Here is a 23,077-nt window from a genome sequence, read left to right as displayed (position 1 = left end):
AGTTGGTGAAATCAAGAATTAGAATTTTATGCGGCCTGTGAGACCATGGAAAGTATGCATAGTAAAGGTCGTTAACCAGAGTTTTGGTGATTTTTATCAAAATTCCTTTTTATTATGAACCAAACGTGCAAAAACAGTACAAGCACTAATAGAAGTACAAATCTAACAATACATTACATTACATTAGGGATTTCTATTCCGCCATTACCTTGTGGTTCAAGGCAGATTACAAAAGAGTTAAAGAGGGTGGATTACAAAAAGATATCTGGTCCTATTCAGATAAAAAAGGGTAGAGCAGGTTGTTTTGGGGGTTCGGGGGGTTAGAGGGAGGAAAGAAGTAAGCTTCCAAAGCCTTCCATCCCCGTGGGAGTCCCGTTGGCTAGAGGGGGGTCCCCGTGGGAGTCCCTTGGGTTAGGGGAGGGATTCCTGTGGGATTCCTGCGATCCCCGTTCCCGTGCAGACCTCTAACCTGGAAGGAGGGTGTCATGCTCCCACATGTAAAGATTTTTTTGCAAGTATGCACGGGAAAGACCTTCATCCTTCGAACACATTTTGGGTCTGATTCCTCAAATGGCGTCCCAGTTGTAGGCGGCAGTAGACATCTTACTACCGACTCACCAGCCAATCGGGATGCACATTTTGAAAAAAAATTCCATGGCGCTACACCCAAGGCTGGCATGGGCATGGTTTCCATCAGAAGTGACCTTGGGTGTCCGTAAGCGTTCCTTTGCATCTGAGTAGGCGCAAGCCAGACACCTTAAAGGTAGTTCAGGAAAATGCTGGTCTACATTTAAAGTGTCTGTTAGAAAAAAAAAGATGCAGTTCACTATAGGATGCCAATGCGTGATTGACACGTGATCGGCAGCCACTTCTTAGTAAAGACGCAGGGGGATTGTGAAGATCTGCAACATGACATAATCAAGCTCGAGGAATGGGCATCGACATGGCAGATGAGGTTCAACGTGGATAAGTGTAAAGTGATGCATGTTGGTAACAAAAATCTCATGCACGAATACAGGATGTCCAGGGTGGTACTTGAAGAGTCCTCCCAGGAAAGGGACTTGGGAGGTCTGATCGACAAGTAGATGAAGCCGTCCACACAATGTGCGGCGGCAGCAAAAAGGGCAAACAGAACGCTAGGAATGATAAAGAAGGGGATCACGAACAGATCAGAGAAGGTTATCATGCCGCTGTACCGGGCCATGGTACGCCCTCACCTGGAGTACTGCGTCCAGCACTGGTCGCCAAACATGAAGAAGGACACAGTACTACTCAAAAGGGTCCAGAGAAGAGCGACTAAGATGGTTAAGGGGCTGGAGGAGCTGCCGTACAGCGAAAGATTAGAGAAACTGGGCCTCTTCTCCCTCGAACAGAGGAGATTGAGAGGGGACATGATTGAAACATTCAAGGTACTGAAGGGGATAGACTTAGTAGATAAGGACAGGTTGTTCACCCTCTCCAAGGTAGGGAGAACAAGAGGGCACTCTCTAAAGTTGAAAGGGGATAGATTCCGTACAAACGTAAGGAAGTTCTTCTTCACCCAGAGAGTGGTAGAAAGTCGGTACGCTCTTCCAGAGGCTGTTATAGGGGAAAACACCCTCCAAGGATTCAAGACAAAGTTAAGACAAGTTTCTGCTGAACAAGAACATGCGCTGGTAGGGCTAGTCTCAGTTAGGGTGCTGGTCTTAGACCAGAGGGCCGCTGCGTGAGCGGACTGCTGGGCATGATGGACCACTGATCTGACTCAGCAGTGGCAATTCTTATGTTAGCTGCCAAGATTGGTGTCCTTTAGATAATCGGGCCCTTTCTGCTCTGCATGAGCTCCATAAGAACATAAGAGTTGCCATAACGGAACAAACTAAAGGTCCATCAAGCCCAGTACCCTTTTTCCAACAGTGGCCAACCCAGGTCACAAGTACCTGGCAAGATCCAAAAAAGTAAAACAGATTTTATGCTTCTTATCCTAGGAATAAACGGGGATTTTCCCAAGTCCATCTTAATGATGGCTTATGGACTTTTTGGAAATTATCCAAACCTTTTTTTTGAACCCTGCTAAAATTTGTTAACCCACTTATCACATTTCTAAGTGGCGTGCATAAGTAGATAAAATAAAACTAAGGATTACATTTACAGTTCAAGACATCGTGCGAGTGCATATCAAAACAACTTGTAGTGAAACAATAGGTTAAGGGGAGGAAATGCAATATTGTAAAGGAAAGCGAGAGGAAGAAGGTAAGTACAATAGGAGAGAGAATTCCGGTTGTGCTGGTCGAAGTTGCAGCAAAAAAATTCCAGAGTTTAATTATATGTTGGGTGAAGAAATATTTTCTACTGTTTGGTTTAAATCAACTACTTAGTAGCTTAATTGCATGGCCCCCAGTTCTAGTATTTTTGGAAAGAGTAAACGAGCAATTCACATTTACCCTCTTTTTGTAAGGTCTGCCTTTTATCCTGGATTAATGTTCATTTGCTCACTTTCATGACATGGGACTGGGATGCTGGAGAAGGCTGAAGATGAGGGAATGAGGGTCTAGTGGAGAGCTAAGACCCAGACACCTTCCCAGTTAAACGTCTTTGTTTTTACCTTCCAGGACATTGCCACAGAAGGGAAGTACTGGAAAAGAAGAATTGAGATTGTGATCCGGGAATACCATAAGTGGAGAACGTACTTCAAAAAAAGGGTATTTTTGTTTGTTTGTTTGTTTCCCTGCTTTATAAAACCTCTCAGCATGCCTTCCTGTATCTAAGTTCTCCAGAATTTTGAGAACACAATACTTTTCACTCTCCTTATTTGATATACCGCCTTTCCTCTGCAGATATCAAGGCAATTTACAATACATTGAATAGTAAACAGTAGAGAATGACACGGTGGCGGTTTACCCGCGGCCACCGCATTTTAGCCGCGGGTCACCCGCCGAAAACGGGGAAGAAAACTAGCAGTCGCTGCGGCGACGGGGACAAGGCCATTCACCGCCCGCGGGGCGGTGAATGGGTCTTGTCCCCGCAGTGAGGCATGAAGGATCGCGCGGTCCCCACAGCTCACAACCGCCTGCCCAATCGATCCTAGTGTTTAGCCAGCTCTCTCCCTTCTCCTCACCTTAGTTTGTAGATTTTCTTTTTCGGCGACCCGCACGCTATCAGAGAGCCACGCACCCGCCGCTGCTCAGTTTCGATCTTCTGCTCTGACGCAACCGGAAACAGGAAGTTGCAGCAGAGCAGAAGATTGAACACTGAGCAGCCGCGCGTGTGCGGCTCTTTGGGAAAGTGTGCAGGTCGCCGAAAAAGAAAGCCTGCAAACTAAGGTGAGGAGAAGGGAGAGAGCTGGCTAAACACTAGAATCGATTGGGCAGGCGGGTGGGGGCTGCGAGGACCGTGCGATCACCCGTGTTCCCGGCTCAAACTGTAAGGAGGGAGTGAAAGGGAAAAGGATGCAGCGGGGACGGTGACGGGGCGGTGAATGGGATGGCAGTGGCGGTGACGGGGCGGTGAAAGGGATGGCGGTGACGGTGACGGGGCGGTGAAGGAAACGGCGGTGACGGGGCGGTGCAGAGGATGGTGGGCCGGTGACGGGGCGGTGACGGGGACAGATTTTTTCCCCGTGTCATTCTCTAGTAAACAGGTACTCTAATTTCTTCTGTCCTGGAGGGCTCACAATCGGACTATGGTACCTTGAACAAAGAAGGGTTAAGTCACAAGGAGCGGCACAACCTCAGGGTGCCGAGCTAGCAGTTCCAACCCTAGGCCACTCCTCCATTCCACTCTTTGGGAAGAGAAAGAAGTAACCAATAAAAAGGTTCATGCATTTGATGTACTGGTCTCCCTCCATGTTCACAGGGGATAGGGGTGCAGCCCTCTCGCAAATACCATAATTTGCAAATAGCTTTAGCTCTTCTCCAGATTTTCCTGTCCCCTGCAGCAACTCCCCGAGACCAGCAGCTGGCCTTGCTGATTTTTTTTTACAGGGGGAAGCTGGCAGACTGCCAGTGTCACTCCCTCTTCTATTGCCACTAGATAGTCTGGGGAACAAATCCTGGCCACAAACACACATGCAGCAGCCCAGGGCACAGCAGCCGCTGACGTAGGACTTGACGAAGCTCGGGCCGCCGATTGTCATCGGTATTGACAGATCCATCCAAGGGCGTCGCAACATGACACACAGGGGCAGAACAATTAGTAATAATGGGGTAAATACTCAGCCGACGGTGGTGAGCATCTTGCTGATCGCTGCCAGCGTTATTCCCAGATATTCCGTGCCAAGCCGTGTCCAGTTTATGTGTTTCTGGCTAACACGTAGCCAATTAAGTCGATATTCAGAACTTAAGTGGCCACAGTTTACCATATAAAGATAGGGGTGTGTTTTATGCGGTCCCATTTATGTGATTACCCGGGCCAGTTAAGTGCTGAATTTTGGCACTTAACCGGCCAGGTGCTAGCTACCCCCCCCCCCCCCCCCAATGCCCCAAAAATAGTCTGCTTTCACTTAGACACTAACCGCTAATTTTCAGTGGCGATAACTGGTTTTATGCCACTGAAAATTAGCGGATAGCCCTAAACAAGCAATTTAACCAGTCGGCGGCCATTTCTGACCAGTTAAATCATTTTGAATATCAACCAAAGCATGTCTGGAGTATTTTCTAAATCTGGGGTCTTTTTCCCCCACCCTCCTAATTTGCTGTTTCTTTTCTACAGTTACAGAAACATAAGGATGAGGATCTTTCAATTTTGGTCAAAGTAAGTAATGCCCTGCAGCATGCAAAGGTTGTCTTATCCGAGAGCTGCTGTTCTAACAAAAGTGTTGGCCATGGGACTAGAGATAGATTTACGCTGAAATTAACAGTTAGTGGGTGAAAGACCAGACAGATTTAGAGTATGCTTACAGTGGAACGAGTGTGTAAGAATTAGAGACAGATTGGGAAATTATCCTGATTGACACAACCACCTGATTCAAGCAGTTAAAAAAGAATTTACCTCCTTGTAGCAATACCATTTCTAATCTGGCTTTTTTTTTTTTTTTTTTCCACTGACTGACTCAAGAATCGGGGCATTAAGAATGGCATCTGAGCTATTAGTGTGGTAATGTTCTATGTTGGGCTAGGCCAGGGCCTAACTCTGTTTCTTGCTACATTTCTAACTCATTCCATGAGGTGCTTCAGATAATTGTTTACCAAGGAGTAGAAAGGGTGGTCCAAAAGATTCTTTACCAAGTGGCACGGACAGAACCCTTAATACACCCTCACACCTCTTCAACTCCCATCAATACAGGTGAACCACCTCCTTCTCTCTTTTCGTACCCTCCAAACCTATTAACTTCAATGACCGGTATATTCCTGAAAATAAAATATTCCTATTGTACATTCTTGTATATTCCTGTACATTCTTGTATATTCCTTGTACATTCTTGTATATTCCTGTACATTCTTGTATATTCCTTGTACATTCTTGTATATCCCTATCAACTTCAATGACCTCTACATTCCTAAAATGTTAATTCCAATGATCTCTTCGTTTGTAATCTTAATTAACTGCTGTGAACCGCCTAGAACTCTCTGGGTATGGCGGTATACAAAATAAAGTTATTATTATTATTATTGCTGTACTGGGACCGACCAAAGGTCTATCCAACCCAGTATTCTGTTTCCAGTAGTGGCCAATCCAGGCCAAAAGTACCTGACAAAACCCCAAAAGTAGCAAGATTTCATTCTACCAACCCCTAGAGATAAGCAGCGGGTTCTTCCAAAAATACCTCTCTTTTATATTCTTTCCTTCATGTATATCTAACTTTATCAGGGAGAAAGGGGCAATGAAAGTCCTTCTCTTCACCTCGTCTCTGATGTGTTTTAGTGTGTTTGTTGTTTAAAAGGGGCGTTGTGTAGTATGTTAACTGAATAACCGCACTAGAAAGGGAAAATGCCTCACTGGCTCCACCCCCCCTCCTGCCTAATACAATCCGTTCAATGCTAAGTCACAATTCGGTGTGTTGGGCTTCTTCAAAACGTTTCAATTCAAAAAGTATAAAGGTAAGGCAAAGACCTTGGCTTAGGCAGGGTTTCAATCAAGTTGAACAGCAGGGCTATTAATTCCCCCTGCTGTCTTTGCCGATCCACTTTTGCCGACGGAAGCTAGCTGGCGTTTCGCTGTGTGGCTGCGTCGGGGCAATGGACGTCTCGGCGTGGTTTCTTACGCTCATAAGGGCAAAGATTTTACTTTAGTAAAATCTGGATCCCCCGCCCCCCAAGACCCATCCAGTTCCACCCATCCCTGCCCCATGACACCCCCAGTCCTGCCCTAGCTCTGCCCCAGCCCTGCCCCCCGCTGCTTGCTCTCGTCAGGCAGGAGGGCATCTCCGTATGTGCGGATGCCCTCCTGCCCGAGGCGATTTCGAGAAAGCTTTTTAAAACCTATCCGGAGAAATCCGGACATCTGGTGACCTTAACAGAGACGCTCAAAATCTATAAAGCTCATTTACAGTGTTCTACCCAGCATTATATGGTAGATTTTTGAGCTTGCAGCCGTGTTTTATTACACATTGCTTTTAGTTATGATCCACAGGCAGTTGATTTCGCCACAAAGTTTTAATGCAAGCTGCGTTATTTCCAGAACACTTTATTGGTTTATTGCTGTAACTAAAACTCATGATGAGGCCTTAAACATCTTCTCAGTCACTGCACTTACCCTCTGGAACTCCATACCCAATCACATAAGAGAGGAAACAAACTTTTTTTTTTTTTAATTGAAATTTTACAAATACAAAAGTATAAGAATAAAACAAAACAATAAGCTGCAGATACCAACATGTACCTAATAATATGCAAAATATAGTATAGTTAATATACAAAGTAAAGTTAATTAGGATTTACATGAGTCCTTACATATTCATCAAGAGGGGCCCAAATTTTTGTGAATCTGACTATGTTATTTTGTTTGAATGTTGTTATTTCCTCATATTTTCTGATGACACAAAGGTGATTCCACCGTTCGTTAAAAATTAAGCCTAGAATTGTCTTTCCAATTGGAAACAACATGGTGGATAGCTAAGGCAATCATGAAATCAAATATTTTTTTATATAACGGTAGTATTGATATATCTGGATTAGAGGAATGCAATATGATTGATTTATATGACATGGGCAACTCATTAATATTCATGTTTAAAATTGAGCAGATTTTGGACCAAATGTCTTGTAAGTTGTAAGTTAGGGCATTCATATAAAAGGTGTATTATTCAAAATTCTTTTCCTTCTAACATAACAAGTAATTCAACGAATATTAACCAAACTAAATTTATTCCTATAGCAAAGTGCTCCAATTTCAAAATCCCTTCAATTAAAGATATAGAATCTCTCTTTCAACAAGTTAATTTAAAAGGTTCCAGCTCTGAAATCATTCCACCATTTTACTTAAAAAAACACTATTCATGCTTCGGACCTTTCATTCACTCACTTATTCTGAAGAGTTTACTCACTGCTACCGTTCCATCCCTATGGAAGACTGCAATCATTACTCCTATACTTAAAAACCATAAAACTAGTGTAAACGAACTATCAAATTACCGCCCGATAGCTAATTTACCATTTTTGGCAAAATTAACAGAAAAATTGATATTTAATCAACTTTCTGATTTTATTGAAAACACTAACGCTTTACATCCTAACCAAACAGGTTTTCGAAAATTCCACAATACGGAATATTCTTTGATAGGATTAACATCGAATATACAATACTTTTTAGACCACCACAAATCTGTTATCCTTTTTTCATTAGACATTTCTGCCGCTTTCGATATTTACTTTTAAATAGGCTAGAATCGATAGGTATAAACGAGAAAGTTCTTTCTTGGTTTACCTCTTATCTTGCTAATCGTACCTCATTAGTTAGGTTTAATAATGAACTGTCTAAAACTTACTCTTCTTCCTTTGATAATTCCTCAAGAATCTATTTTGTCCCCTCTCTTGTTTAATATCTTTATCTCTCCATTACTAAGCATTTGTCAGTCTATCGGCTTCACTCCTTTTTCTTACGCCGATGATATTCAACTCATTCACCCATTGGACCCAGAAAACAATAATGATATTTCATCTATCAATAAAAAACTAGAAACAATTCAAAACTGGCTTAACACAAACAAATTGGCATTAAATATAAATAAGACAAAATCAATGCTATTCACTTGGAAAAAAGATATAACCCTGAAAACCTCATTTATTCTTAACAATACTTCTCTAAACCTAGTCTCTTCTGTTAAAATCCTTGGGGTAATAATCGACGATAGACTACTTTATCACGAACATATCTCTCTTACTGTCAAAAATTGCTTTTTTAAGTTACGTTTAATCCGATCAATTGCCAAATTTCTGAGCCCAAATTCGATCAAAATACTAATTCACTCTCTAATTATAGCAAAACTTGACTATTGCAATGCACTTCTCCTTAATATTTCCCAAAAAGAAAAAAGGAGACTTCAGTTAATACAAAACACTGCAATCAAACTACCGTATTTTCACGCAAATAACGCGCACCCGTATAAAACGCGCACACGGGTATAGCGCGCAGAAATCACGATGATATGTACAAAAACTTTGGTATACCGCGCTCACGGGTATACCGCGCATGCTGCCCGACGCTCCTTTCGCCCGCCCTGACTTTCCGACTCTCCGTTCACCCCCCCTGACTTCCGTGCACTGTCCCCCCTTGAAGGTCTGTCCCCATCCTGAAAGCCTGATGCCCCCCCCCCTGACATCCGATACATCCCTCCCCCCGAAGGACCGCCGACTCCCCAACAATATCGGGCCAGGAGGGAGCCCAAATCCTCCTGGCCACGGCGACCCCCTAACCCCACCCCGCACTACATTACGGGCAGGAGGGATCCCAGGCCCTCCTGCCCTCGACGCAAACCCCCCTCCCCCCAACGACCGCCCCCCCCAAGAACCTCCGACCACCCCCCCAGCCGACCCGCGACCCCCCTGGCGACCCCCACGACCCCCCCACCCCCCTTCCCCGTACCTTTGGTAGTTGGGCCAGAAGGGAGCCCAAACCCTCCTGGCCACGGCGACCCCCTAACCCCACCCCGCACTACATTACGGGCAGGAGGGATCCCAGGCCCTCCTGCCCTCGACGCAAACCCCCCTCCCCCCCAACGACCGCCCCCCCCAAGAACCTCCGACCGCTCCCCCAGCCGACCCGCGACCCCCCTGGCGACCCCCACGACCCCCCCCACCCCCCTTCCCCGTACCTTTGGTAGTTGGCCGGACAGACGGGAGCCAAACCCGCCTGTCCGGCAGGCAGCCAACGAAGGAATGAGTCCGGATTGGCCCATCCATCCTAAAGCTCCGCCTACTGGTGGGGCCTAAGGCGCGTGGGCCAATCAGAATAGGCCCTGGAGCCTTAGGTCCCACTTGGGGGCGCGGCCTGAGGCACATGGTTGGGTTGGGCCCATGTGCCTCAGGCCGCGCTCCCAGGTGGGACCTAAGGCTCCAGGGCCTATTCTGATTGGCCCACGCGCCTTAGGCCCCACCAGTAGGCGGAGCTTTAGGATGGATGGGCCAATCCGGCCTCATTCCTTCGTTGGCTGCCTGCCGGACAGGCGGGTTTGGCTCCCGTCTGTCCGGCCAACTACCAAAGGTACGGGGAAGGGGGTGGGGGGGTCGTGGGGGTCGCCAGGGGGGTCGCGGGTCGGCTGGGGGAGCGGTCGGAGGTTCTTGGGGGGGGCGGTCGTTGGGGGGGAGGGGGGTTTGCGTCGAGGGCAGGAGGGCCTGGGCTCCCTCCTGCCCGTAATGTAGTGCGGGGTGGGGTTAGGGGGTCGCCGTGGCCAGGAGGGTTTGGGCTCCCTTCTGGCCCGATATTGTCGGGAAGTCGGCGGTCCTTCGGGGTGGGGGTGCGAGTGGTCCTGCCGGGGGGGGGGGGATGTATCGGACGTCGGGGAGTCGGCCGTGCAAGAGGGCTTGGGCTCCCTCTTGCTCCGATCGTGGATGCGGGTGCGGGTGGGAGCGCGTGCGAGCGGTCGTTCGGGGTGGGGGTGCGAGCGGTCCTGCTGGGGGGGGTGAATCGGGCGTCGGGCGGGGTGGGAACTATGTTTTAAAACTTTTGTATACCGCGCTCACGCATATAACGCGCGAGGGGTATGCGCGGTAGGTAAAAACGCGTATAACGCGCGCGTTATATGCGTGAAAATACGGTAATATACAATGCTAGGAAATATGACCATGTCTCACCGTTGTTGATAGATGCCCATTGGCTTCCAATTGGCCATCGGATCATTTTTAAAATAATGTTGCTTATATTTAAAACTCTAGCATTCAACAAACCCCAATTTATATCAAGATTGTTAATACCACACAGTACTCAACGCCCACTTCGTTCATCAAGCCAAAATCTCCTTTCTGTTCCTTCTTTGAAAATTATAGGAATAAGAAGATCGGACATGTTCTCTGTGATGGGTCCTGAATGGTGGAACTCTCTGCCACAATATATTAGAAACGAAAAAGATCTCACATTGTTCAAAAAATCTTTAAAATCTTATCTTTTTAAAGATGCTTTTAATATCTAAACTTTTTAAGAAAGGTTTCAAAAAATGTGCTATAGTTTAACCACCTCCCTCCCTTTTATTTTTTTCCCTTTTTCTACCAAGATGAAAATTGTAACTTTTCCACTTTCCCTCCCGACTCATGTGTGTATTTTATGAAAGAATATTGTCAATATGTTAGTTTATTTGTATTATACTCTATTTTTAATTTTGTTCATCGCTTAGTAATCCTAATAAGCGATTCATCAAATATATTAATAAACTTGAAAACTTGAAACTTGATTATCTGGGACACATGTTCTGGTCCTGTCCACAGATTTCTCAGTTTTGGCTATGCTTGGGTCACTATACTACATCTTTGTGGGGTCGGCGATGGACACCAGCCCCGCGAGCACTTTTTGGACATTACATCACCGAAACTACTAAACTAAACTAAACTAAACCTTAAGTTTATATACCGCATCCTCTCCACGGAAGTGGAGCTCGGCACAGTTTACAAGAACTTAAAATATAAGAAGAGAAAGGAAAAGGTTTACATGAGCTTGTATATAGAATGGAAGAGTAAGGGGGAAAATAGAATTACATGTTGGAGAAGAGCCAAGTTTTCAGTTGCTTGCGGAATAGTTGGAGAGAGCCCAGGTTCCGCAACGGGATAGTAAGGTCGTTCCAGAGACCTGTGATTTTGAAGAGAAGAGATTTTCCCAGTTTACCTGCATAGAGAACACCGCGTAGAGAGGGGAAGGATAGTTTATATCTTTGGGCAGGTCTGGTGGAGTCAGGACTCGAGGAGTTAAAGGATAGTGGGATTAGGGGAGGAAGGATACCGTGAATGATCTTAAAAGCCAGGCAGGAGCATTTGAAATGGATTCCGGAAATCACTGGGAGCCAGTGAAGATTGGACAGGAGTGGGGAAACATGGTCAGAAACCTAAGGGAATGTCAGGTTTTATTGCTAGGGTGATGCTCCTTGGTAAGAAAGCTATTTTGACTAACTGGTTGTCCAGTGAACCACCGACTTGTGCCCAGTGGAGATCGCTGATGATTGTACATGCCTCCCTGGAGCGAAGGCTTATTGGTGACCTGGATTCCAACCTTGGATGTCGCTTTTGCTCCTGACCTGCAGATGATTGTGTGGGTTTGTGGGAATGGGGGGGGGAAGTTGGGGTACAGATATAACTTCTGCACAATTATGAGAACTCTTAGTAATTTCTGTTTTGTTTGCTTGCACATTATTGAAAACTTTAATAAATATATTTAAACATTAAGAGGTGTATTAGGGTCCCAGGTTGCTTATTCAAAGACGCCTTCGATTAGCCCCTTCTCTTTTAAAGATGCTGTTCAATAGCAACCGCCCTTCTAAGGACAATTTGAGTCCCGTTTTTTAAGCCCCTCCCCTACCTTTTGTTCTCTCCTTCAGTGTTTCTTTCCTATAACATTGTAGTTTGACCCCTTCTCTCCTTTTGTATAAATCTTTCCGTTTAGTTAATTGTCCCCCCCCCAATATGTTTGTTAACGTGAATGTTTTTATTGACTAATGTACACCGCCTAGAAGCCTGATAGGCGATATAACAAATTTTTAAAGAAACTTGAAAACTTGTTTATTTCTCAATAAAGGACCTTTCCAGCACCTTGAGGTCTTCTCCACTCTGTTATTTGTCGGACTCTGTGGAGCCTGTTCATCTGGGTCGTGTTTTGTTTTTCTGCTCTCTCCAGGATGATGACTTGGTTTTCTGGAATGAAAGTAGGGAGGGGAGGGAGACACCGGTCCCTATGGAAGAGGAGCAGCTCCTGGATATGGATATGCTTATGGCGGAGTTCAGCGACACGCTCTTTTCAACGCTGTCTTCCCATCAGCCCCTCCCATGGTCCAATCCAAGAGAAATTGGTGTGTACTTTGATATCTCTTTTTTTTGTGTGTTTCTTCTGCTGGCATCACCTGTCCTTACTTATAAGGCTAGTTTTCAATGTGAGCCAGCTGTGCACACCCACATACACACACATGCACACAGATGATCCTGCTCACCTTCGTCATGGGTAGGAACCACATTGGCCTAAGTCTCCGCCCTCTTTCATAGGGTTACTAGACGTCCGGATTTTCCTGGAAATGTCCTCCTTTTGAGGACATGTTCGGGGGTCCGGACGGCTTTTCAAAACCCAGCACTTTGTCCGGGTTTTCAAAAGTCTCCCTCAAAATTGCCGTTGGACAGGATGAGTACGTGACATCGCGTCGCATGCGCAGATGCACTCCTGCTCGACCGGAGCAGGCAGCAGGGGAGGGGCTAGGGTGGGATTGGGGGCAGGATGGGGCGGGCCTGGGGGCGGGTTTATGGGGGTCCGGATTTTCCAAACGGAAATTCTGGTAACCCTACTCTTTCAGGTCAGAAGAAACACTCAAACTCCTTGGAGTTTAATCATGGCCAGCAGCATAATGAGGGAAGGAGGTGCCCAGGGTGGTGGCACCCAGTATTGCTACACTGTGCCCCCCCCCCCCCCACTTCCTTCTCCCGCATACCTCTTGGTGGGGGCACCGGCACTTCTTCTCACCGCCCACCAATGCCCTCAAAATCTTTGACAGCAGCAAGATGCATCTCCTAACTGCTTGCGCCAATCTAAGCTTTTCCTCTGACATCAGTTCCTGGTCACGGGGCCAGGAAGTGACATCCAAGGAAGACCTGAGGCCAGCGCAAACAATAGGTAGGAGGAGATGCTTGCGAAGATTTGAAGAGATGGGTGGGTGGTGAGGAGGAAAGATGCTGGCACCCCCCACCAAGAAGGCACCTGAGGTGGTTTTCCCCCTCGCCCCTCCCTCACTACACTACTGGTAGCCAGAAATTAATCCATTCTGGGTTCTGTTTCATTCACCTCAAACAATTCCAAAGTTCAACATAATTTATTATCTCCAAATGAAAACAAAACAAAAACTTTTACTTTTCTGGGAGGGGCCTTAGGCATCTGAGCCAATCTGAGTCTTAGTCCCCTCCCTGGTGCATCCCATAATGCACTGGGAAGGGGAAGGCACATCATGTTGGAATGGCAAGCCTGTGAGCATCCCTCTGGCCAGATTTTCAAATACAAGGTACATTGGTGGGTGATAGAGTTAGGGGTGCGGGTGGGGGCCTGCAGCTTTAGGGGGGTGTTGTTTGTTTGTTTGGTTTTTTTTCTTGTTCATGGGTTATCAGGATTCCGGGGGTGTTCAGGAGGGTGATGACAGGAGGGAGTGGGCATTGCTCTTCCCAGTCTTCAACAGAGGAGGGGACAGGAGGGAGTGGGCATCCCTTCTGCCTGGCCACTTTGGAACGGGTTTAGGTGCTTGGGGCCGGAGGGAGTGGGCATCCCTCCTGCCAGGGGACTTTGTGGGGGAGGGGGGTGCCCTGCCATGGCCGCTCGGCTTATCAGCGACCACATGTATTTGAAATGTAGGCCAGAATTTTGCTGGCCTACATTTCAAGCATCTATCGTGGCCTTAGAGAGAAGCCTAGGGCTGCTTAAGTTCTCTCAAGGCCACTTCCCAGCCTTAAGTGTCCTGATGCATCTTCCTGCACCCGCAACAGATGCCTACTGTGTAGGCAGCCTGCCTCAGGCGGGGGGGGGGGGTTTAGAAAGCATGCATCTCGATTAGCTAGTTAGACAGCAATCTGATACCTACCACCTCCTACAATTGGGGCGCCATTTCTAGAATCAGCCCCAAATTGTTTGGCTGTGTTTTAGCACCTACACATCAAGCTGATTTCAAAGAAAGCTCTCACATTCTTTCTGTTTGAAAATTCGTATCAAGAATACACCAACGGTACACACATGCTTTTTAGTAGATTGGCCACACAGACATCCCAGCAGAGCAGTGGGGCATTGTAGTGAACTTCACATAAAAAGACCCAGGTACACATCTCACCATAACCCCCTTATAGTGTATGGTGAGCCCTCCAAAATCCACCCAAAACCTACTGGACCCTTATGCCTGTAGGTGAGATTAGAGTGGGTTTTGGAAGGCTCACATAATCCACCACAAGTGTGGTAGTTAGGTGGGCTATGGGCCCACCAGTCTACTCCGAGAACCTGCTTGCTGCTCTAATAGGACTGGTAGGTACCGTTTCAGTCACATCTTTTGGGGGGAGGGGTGTCAGTGAACATGGGGGGAAGTATGGGGGAGGGGATCAGTGAACATTGGAGTATGCAGGCAGTGGCGTGCTAAGGAGGGGCAGGCCACCCCAGGCGCCATTTGGGGGGGGGCGCCAGAACCTCTCTTCCTATTTGCCCCCCTTCTCCTTCCCACCCCTCCACACACACTTTCGATTCACCGCCACCGTACCTCCAGCTCCAGCCTGCTGCTCGCGCTATTTTCAGTGCTCCCCTTTGTTACTTCCGGGTCCCACGACTAGGAAGTGACATTGGAGGGAGAGCCGAAGCTAAACAGGTACAGGGGAAGGGGAGCATGTGCGGCAGGAGGGGGGCGGGGAAGGAGTGGGGGTGCCACCGCCCCGGGCGCCTCCCCCCCTTGCTACGCCACTGTATGGGGGTGGGGTCATGCCTCAATCCCTCCAGTGGTCAGTCTGGGCACCTTTCCAGCACTCATTCGTTATTAACACAGGTCTAGCCCCAGATGTCCAAACTGTGCCTTGGACGTAGTCTTAAATGTTTGATTACGGTAGAAAAAGGTCCGAATCATAAGCCCGCCCACACCGTGCCTCTTTGCGATTTAGACGAACCACTGATCCACAGCTTAGATATCCGTCTAGAACAGTGTCCTGCAAACTTTTCGGCACTAAGGCACACTAAATCCGGTGCCACGGCCAGAAGGCACCCAGAAGTGTGCGGATGTTGACGCCACGATGTCACGCACATGCATGACATCACCGCATCAATATCCTCGCAGGGCGGAGGCCTTCCGGCTGCGACCCTGAACCTGTCCCTTTGCCGGTGGGGGAGAGGAGGAGAGGCGTCGGTGCCGGCTGACAGCCCACAAGAAGTGCCTCTCTGCGCGAGAGGCACGTCCTGTAAGCGGTCAGCCGGCACTTCTCCTTGCAAGCATCATGCAGAACGCTTGGAATCTGCCGCGGCACACAGTTTGCGATACACTGGTCTAGGATATAGGTTTCGAAATAGCAAATTAGAAGGGTTTGGCAAGAAAACAGTCCTTTATAGATGTTTTTATTTTTTGAAAATGAGCCCAGTGATGTCATTTCCTTCTTGAAAGCAAGATCAACAGATATTTGTTACTATTAGTGCAGGAAATGTTCTGGTCCTGTGCTCACTTTGGCTGGAGCGTTGCTAAAGCAGATCTGTGTGTTTCATGACAGCACATGCCTGGAATGCCGACATGATCCAGCCGGGACTCATTCCGCTGCAGCCGAATTTAGATCTGATGGATACCCTGGAACCTTTTCCAGGTAGGGCTGAGCTTTCTTTACGTTCTTGGTTCCCAGAGTCAGCGTGGGACCCAGCCATAGAGTACAGAGCGAGGGCAGAGGTCATGTCAGGGCACTTTAATTCAAAAATGAAGCACAATACTTGGTTCTGTAACGAAAGCATGTGGGACAAAGGCGCGTCGACAATTGTGCGCAGGATGTCAGCGTGCCGGATTAAGAGTAATTATAAGCGGTCCGCAGAGGGGTTTGGGGGGAAGACCCCCCCCCCCACTTTACTTAGAAGTGTTGGCTCTCCTGTTGGGGGTGGGTGGCGGGGGAAGACCCCATTACAGAGGAAACAGCCTTTTTTCCTCTTTTTTAGGGAAAAATTAGTTTCCTCTGTAATGGGGAGGTTTTCTCCACCCCCCATGGGCGCGCCAACAGTTCTAAGTAAAATGGGGGGGTTCCCCCCTCTCCCTCACACTCTCTGAGCATTTTAAATTACTCTTTTAACCCTTTCAGGACCATAAGGATCGTAGGCCAATTTTTGTGGTTTTGACGACATTTTTATGGTAAAAAGGGCTTGCAGATGCCAAAAAATTGATTTTTTTTGTGAAATATCATTATTTTTATTTAAAAAAATCACACTTCTGGCTTATGGACAGTGTGGCAAGTGAATCTTCTCGTCAATCTAGCAACGACGCTAATGAATGAATGTCGGAACCAGTTTGTTTACATAAAGGCAGTATCATATGGAATCCGTACATATCAAATTTAGAACTGTAGACTATCCCAATCAAAATTTATAGGATTTTAAAGTTATGGGACAAATATGTCCCTTGGTCCTGAAAGGGTTAATCCGGCGCGCTGACATTCTGCGCACCATTGTCGGCACACCTTTGTCCTGCGCATTTTAGACAGGTCACCCAATACTTGGGTGCTTGGTGGCTCCTGAATTTACACTGTTGTATCCACAAACTTGGAGCCCTTTTGCCTCTTTTTTTTTCCTTAAGGAAGCCAGTGTTATAGGTGAGTGTATGCTAGCAGGGAAGATAGATGAACTTGGACTGGGCCCAGCTGGCAATGGTCAGTTTTACAGATGGCATCTATTTGTGACTCTGAGAGAAAGCTGAATACTCTTATGATAATGATTAGTCTGAGGGAACTTTCTTCAGCTTACCTATCAAAATAACATTGGGCCCCTTTTACAAAGCTGCGGTACCAACACACCAAAGCCCGTAGGAATTGAATGGGCTTCAGTGCATTTGCTGCGCGGCACTCACTATCACGGCTTGATAAAAGAAGACCTTTGTAATTCCTTAAAAAAAAAAAAAAAAATGGCGGTGCTTGGTTTTGCATTTAATTTTTTTTATGCAGAAATTTTATTGAATTTAGGAAACAATTCACAATATAGAGATTAACCAATTATTGTAGCATTGTAATTTTACAAAGTTAAGAAGAACAATAGTTTCGCATTTAAAAAAACAATTCTTGAGTTTAATATCTGTACCCAAATCATACTATATGATGCACACTGCATTTCCTGGACAAATTGTATGTCTTTGTGGAGGCGAATAGCTGATTTATGTGGCATCTTGACGATAGGAGAAGTTTGGGGTGGGGTGGCTGTAGATCAGTCCCTAAAGGTGGGATTTTAGGTCTTTCTGAAACCTGAATTTTTCTTTCAGATCTGTTCTCCTTCACTCGCTTCCAGTCGGGCAGCTTTTTGACCCCTGGGCCTGCCCCAGCCTCTGCTGCTGCTTCTACCACGACTCCAGCCAATGCCCTCTGCACAAACAGCCAGGCCGCACAGGTGGGTAACCCACAGGAGATGCGTGATCATTTGCCAAACTACATTCTTAAGTAACCAAATAATGCACCTTTGAGGAAAGTAGTGTACATTGGTGCACTGGTGTTGAGAGAGTGACAAGAAGAGGTGAGTCATATTTTCATTCTACGCCAGAAATGTCACTTAGGATGAGACGGCTGCCAAACTGCACTTATTTTTATATCGGGATCAGAGCTATGAAATGATCTTCCATTACAGTTAAGACAAACGACATCTTTAGAAAATCCTTGAAGACTTACACAAGCATTTGAACAAATTTAAATTGTTCTTATGGATATATTTTGGAACAGATTGATTTTAATTGTATTGTGGATACAGTTTATATAGGTTTTTTCTATGTTCTATTTGTTTTAATTCTATGAACATTTATCTGGAACCTGCTTTGAATGCTTAGATAAAGCAGGATATACTTTTTTTTTTTTAAGCAAAAAAAGAAAATTTTTAATTCCATCACCATTTTCATCACCACCCCCTCCCTTCTGAGGAGACGAAAAATGGCGATGGAATTCGAAAAGGCGCGAGATGAACACAAAGGATCACTAATTAGAAAATGAATGGAATAAAAAAACTAATTTTAAATGATTGCATGTATTTGATGTGTCGAGTAGAACTCCGGCTGTAAAGAACTAATGCCGCTACTGGGCAGACTTCTGTCCGTCTGTTTGTCAGTCCTGTAAATATGTTCGTTCTCCATTTTTTAAAAATAATTTTAATATTGTAAACCGCCTAGAAGTTACCATAGGTGGTGTAACAAATTATAATAAAACCTGAAACTTACATGGTCTGTGTCCCGTATATGGCAGTTCGGTTTAGCTTGGGCTGGAGAGGGCTTTGATGAAAACTCCAGTAATTGCGGGCAGACTTTTACGGTCTGTGTCCCGCAGATGACAAGATTTGGATAGGCTGGAATGTTCTTCAACACCGACTCCAGCAGTTGGAGCATAAGGGCAGTGCCAGGTGGACCACTACACTCTATGTCCCAGAAATGCAAAAGAAAGACAATTAGTAATGAGTGTGACTTTTGGGCAGACTGGATGGACCATTCAGGTCTTTATCTGCCATCTGCCATAATAACATACTATGTTATTATAAAATATTGGTTTGCTGGGGGTCCCCTCTTTCCCTTGCTGTCCTTCCTCCCCCTGAGAAGTTAAGCTCAGTGAATATCCTGATGCATCCTGTGGAAAAGGGTCTTAACAGAAGGAATTCTTCTCACCGCCATCAGCGATACGTTCAGAAAGTCAATGCCAGGCGACACAAGCAGCGAAAATTGACCCCACCATCACCAAACTGATGATCAAAACAACAGACATCAAAGTGTTTCGAAAAGAAATCAAAACAGTTCTATTCAAAAAACACGTCCTTACTTACTAATCTCCTCCCACTCGTACATGCTTTCTCCCCTGTGAATAACACACTAGTCAATTCCTCGAATCTTACCAACCAAAAAATATCCAGACCGCTAAATAAGCATCTACCACATGCATCCAATAAACTTATCCCTTCAATGTTAGGTTATCCTCCTCAGCTACCCGAATATATTGTTATTCTCCACTGTTTCCTGTAAGTACTTGAATCTTTACTATGTAATTCCATCGGATAAATACAGATATCCTCTAATTTGTAACTATCAACTGTATCATGTAATGTACATGAATCTTTGTTATACAATTCTCTTGGTAATGTCCAGATATCTTCTAATTTGTAATCCGCTTAGAACCGCAAGGCACAAGCGGAATAGAAATCACTAATGTAATGTAATTTTAGAATTTGCAGAGCTGTATACACCATGGCCGGTTAAATGCAATCGTCAGCACTAAACCAGTTATGGGGCACCACATAAACATGACACAACATTCTGCTTGTATACCGCAGGACCGTGAAGCTCTATGTGCTTTACAAAAGAGAAAGTTGTTACAATTGAATAGAATAACTTAGTTATCTACTTGGTGAACAAATATGTTTTCAAATGCCTCCAGAAATCTAAATAAGTGATGTAAGTCATGGTTAAGAGATGTAAGTCTTTGTCCCAGGACACGCTGCCTGATAGGATGAGACGTTGGTGGAATTTTTTGAATTTGCATCCTTTTACTGATGGAAAAATGAAAGTGGCATGTGAACGTCTAGTATGTTCCCTAGTTGCGAGTGAAAATGAACTCGTGAGGTAAGGCAGGGTAAGACCAAACAGGGTCTTATAGCAAAAACACCTGAACTTAAACTTAATTCGGGCCTCCACTGGCAACCAGTGCAATTCGCAAAAGAAGGCAGTGGCATGGTCTGCCTTCTTTGGCTTGAAAATTAATCTCACCGCAGCATTTTGGACAATGCGCAATCTCTGCTGCAAGTTTTTCAATGTTCTTGCCAAGTCAGAAATATTACAGTAGTCCAGTTGGCTCAGGACCAGGGTCTGAACCAAGAGTCTGAATGAGGCGACATCGAAGTATGCTCTCGACTGTAATGTGGGCCTGTTTATGTGGTGACCTTTTCTGGTTTAGTGCTGAATAGCGTCACAACTGGCTAGGTGCCGACTTCAGCCTCGGATCACCCCCGGTTTTGTGTTGAGCGTTAACCGGTCATTTTCAGCAGCATTAAGTAGTTAAGTGCCACTGAAAATGACTGGTTGGCCCCAAACAAGTGATTTAACTGGCCAGGAGCCATTTCTGGCCAGTTAAATCACTTTAAATAAGGAAGTTAAAGCATTTTCAGTTCTCAGTGGGCTGTCTGCCAAGTGAAAGGTACAGATATAATTAGCGCAGTTCAGGAAGAGAATAGCTGTGGAATTACTTAATGGCTGTTGCTGCAGGCCGAGCACCAAGCACTTTTGTTAATCTATAAGTAGGATCTTGACAAGCATCCATAGATATGTTGAACATGTAACTAAATTCTATCGGAAGCTACATTGGCTCCCAGTTGAGGCAAAAATATTATTCAAGTTAGGTTGTACCTGTTACAAGGCATTGTTTGGCCTTATACGAGGTCTGTTCGAAAAGTATCAAACCTAAATTTTTCTTGCATAAACAATTAAAGCTAGGGAGGCATGGTTTGGTGCACTTATGTAGGCGATCCTAATGTGCATGCTTGAATTTTTCCCGCCTACAGAAGCTGTCAGTCACCGGCAGACTGCCGATGAGTGAGGAAGTTTAAGTGAGCGCCGTCCAATTTTCATTTTTGACAAAATGACAGAAAAAGTTGAACAACGCTACTGCATTAAATTTTGTGTAAAGCTTGGCGATTTCCAAGTGGAAACGATCTGCAAGATTCAACAGGCCTTCAGGGACAAAGCAATGGTCACCAAACAGATAAAGGAGTGGTACAACCGCTTCAGAGATGGCCACACATCATTGGAGAGTGAAGCACGTTCTGGTAGGCCCTTAACATCTAGAAATGAGATCGTCATTGACCAAGTGAGGACCCTGGTGATGCAGGATCGTCGAATCACCAAGGGGTACTACCAAGAAGTTCTGCATTGCCTTCGTAACGCTGTGAAATGCAAATGGCCGGACCTGTGGGCAGCGGGCAATTGGCAACTCCATCACGATAACACACCTGCCCATTCTTCACATTTAATACGGAATTTCCTGGGCAAACACAACACACCTGTGATTCCTCAGGCTCCCACTCTCCCGACATGGCTCTGTGTGACTTCTGGCTTTTCCCCAAGCTGAAAATGCCCCTGAAAGGGACTAGGTTTCAGTCAAGAGAAGAAATCATGCAGAATTCGATGGACTAGTTGCGAGCAATCTCAAAAGGAGGCGTTCCAGCGCTGTTTCCGACAGTGGCAGAACTGTTGGAAGAAGTATGTGGCAGCCCAAGGGGACTACTTTGAAGGAGATTAGTATAAGTATCTGAATACGAGTATTTTTTATGAATAAAGGTCTGATACTTTTTGAACATCCCTCGTACTTGATGATATTATTGATCACTTTAAATTTACTGACAACACGTTTTTCTCGGCATTTTAGATTATTTACATTTCCTACTGTAAAAGGTTGCATATACCAAAGATTTTTCCATAGAATTTTGTCTTTTCAAGCTGGATAAACTAACTCCTATCTTTCCTTTAGAAAAATGCTACTTATTTAATGGATTCTTCTGAATGTGATTATAATATACTGGGCTTGCATAGTCTCTTGATTTTGATAACTGTGTGGCTCCCTGCGCTAATAACCGCTATCGCGGTTTAGTAAAAAGGGGGGAGGGTAATTAAACTACCTTTATGGAGAGATTCAATCCAACTTAAATTTTACAATTTTGTTAACAGCATAACAGAAATAAAAAGATCAAATATAAATAAAATGAACAAGGTGAACTCAAAATCAGCAAATTGAAACGTCATAATAGGACTACCATGAAACGGTTTCAGAAATATGCTTATAACAGCACTGAAATTCAGATAAGAGAGTTATAGTACAATGTAAGCATAATACTTATGAAACAGCTATAAAGCATGTATTTATTTATTTACTGTATTTTTTAAGTAGTTCGCTCAAGGTGGTGTACAGCAAGAATAAGTATAATAACTCAGTTAAAGTGAGAAGACAGTGGAACGTATAACAACAAAATCACAAAGGTAGCGCATCGAAGAGACGAAGCTAAAACACAAGTAAGGAACAGACCACTCGGGAGGAAAAAGCCTCAGAAAAGGTCCTCGCACTGCCACAGCAGTTGCATAAGGTGTTCAGGCGGGGGAACTTCATTGGCAAAAAACTTCCTGTGGGTCTCTCAAGACACAGACGAGCGTGACACATGTTTTCGCTTCGTCTCTTCGCTGAACTGCCTTTGTGATTTTGTTGTTATGTGTACAACAAGAATAAGTCAGACATAAGCAATAAACAATTGCAGCAGTAAAAAAAAAAAATTCAGATTAAATACAAATTCTAATGCAATGTGTCTAGTGGTTCTGAACGCTAGGGTTTTGCATCTGAACCCACAAGTTTCTTGCAAAATGCTGTCAATCATCTTTTGAACTTGCTTCCTTCCCAGGCAGCTGTTTCTGCCCCCTCTGTTTTTTTTCTGTAAGCAAGTTGCTCAGAGGCTGCTTGGCCGGGGTTAATAGTGATCCGGCTGCATGATCTGCTCCCCCGTTGTGGCATGAGGTTTTCCAGGGGTTGAGGCTCAGTCCAACTGGCAGCCCAAAGATCGTTTGTCCTGTGAACCTGTGAGGCAGATTTCTTTTCCATTTGTCCCAGCTTCACTCCAAAGCTGAAACAGGCAGGCACATTGAGTAAGGCTATTTTAGCCTATGGGGAAAATCAGGAGAGTCCCCACGGGCTGTTTTTGGCAAGGTGACCATCTTGGATTTTAAACAATCTTTTTTCTGAAGCCTCCATCTGCCTCAACCCATCAATTTTACTTAAAATTGATAGGG

At 45.3% G+C, this 23,077-nt stretch overlaps 1 protein-coding gene across 4 annotated transcripts in view; it reads left to right on the top strand.

Annotated features, from left to right (window-relative positions):
* The window catches only part of MLXIP (MLX interacting protein), a 138,638-nt gene that overhangs the window by 73,698 nt on the left and 41,863 nt on the right, over positions 1–23,077 (top strand). For all 4 annotated transcript variants that reach the window (XM_033953871.1, XM_033953869.1, XM_033953870.1 and 1 more), the window contains exons 4-8: positions 2,592–2,681; positions 4,690–4,731; positions 12,232–12,403; positions 15,813–15,902; positions 17,549–17,673. In XM_033953871.1, the coding sequence (XP_033809762.1) occupies positions 2,592–2,681; positions 4,690–4,731; positions 12,232–12,403; positions 15,813–15,902; positions 17,549–17,673 (519 nt within the window). The remainder of the gene's footprint in view (positions 1–2,591; positions 2,682–4,689; positions 4,732–12,231; positions 12,404–15,812; positions 15,903–17,548; positions 17,674–23,077) is intronic.

This window comes from Geotrypetes seraphini, chromosome 8 (assembly GCF_902459505.1).
Source record: "Geotrypetes seraphini chromosome 8, aGeoSer1.1, whole genome shotgun sequence".
NCBI lineage: Eukaryota > Metazoa > Chordata > Amphibia > Gymnophiona > Dermophiidae > Geotrypetes > Geotrypetes seraphini.
The sequence above is the reverse complement of the archived record's forward strand: the minus strand, read 5'-3'. Positions and strand labels throughout refer to the sequence as shown.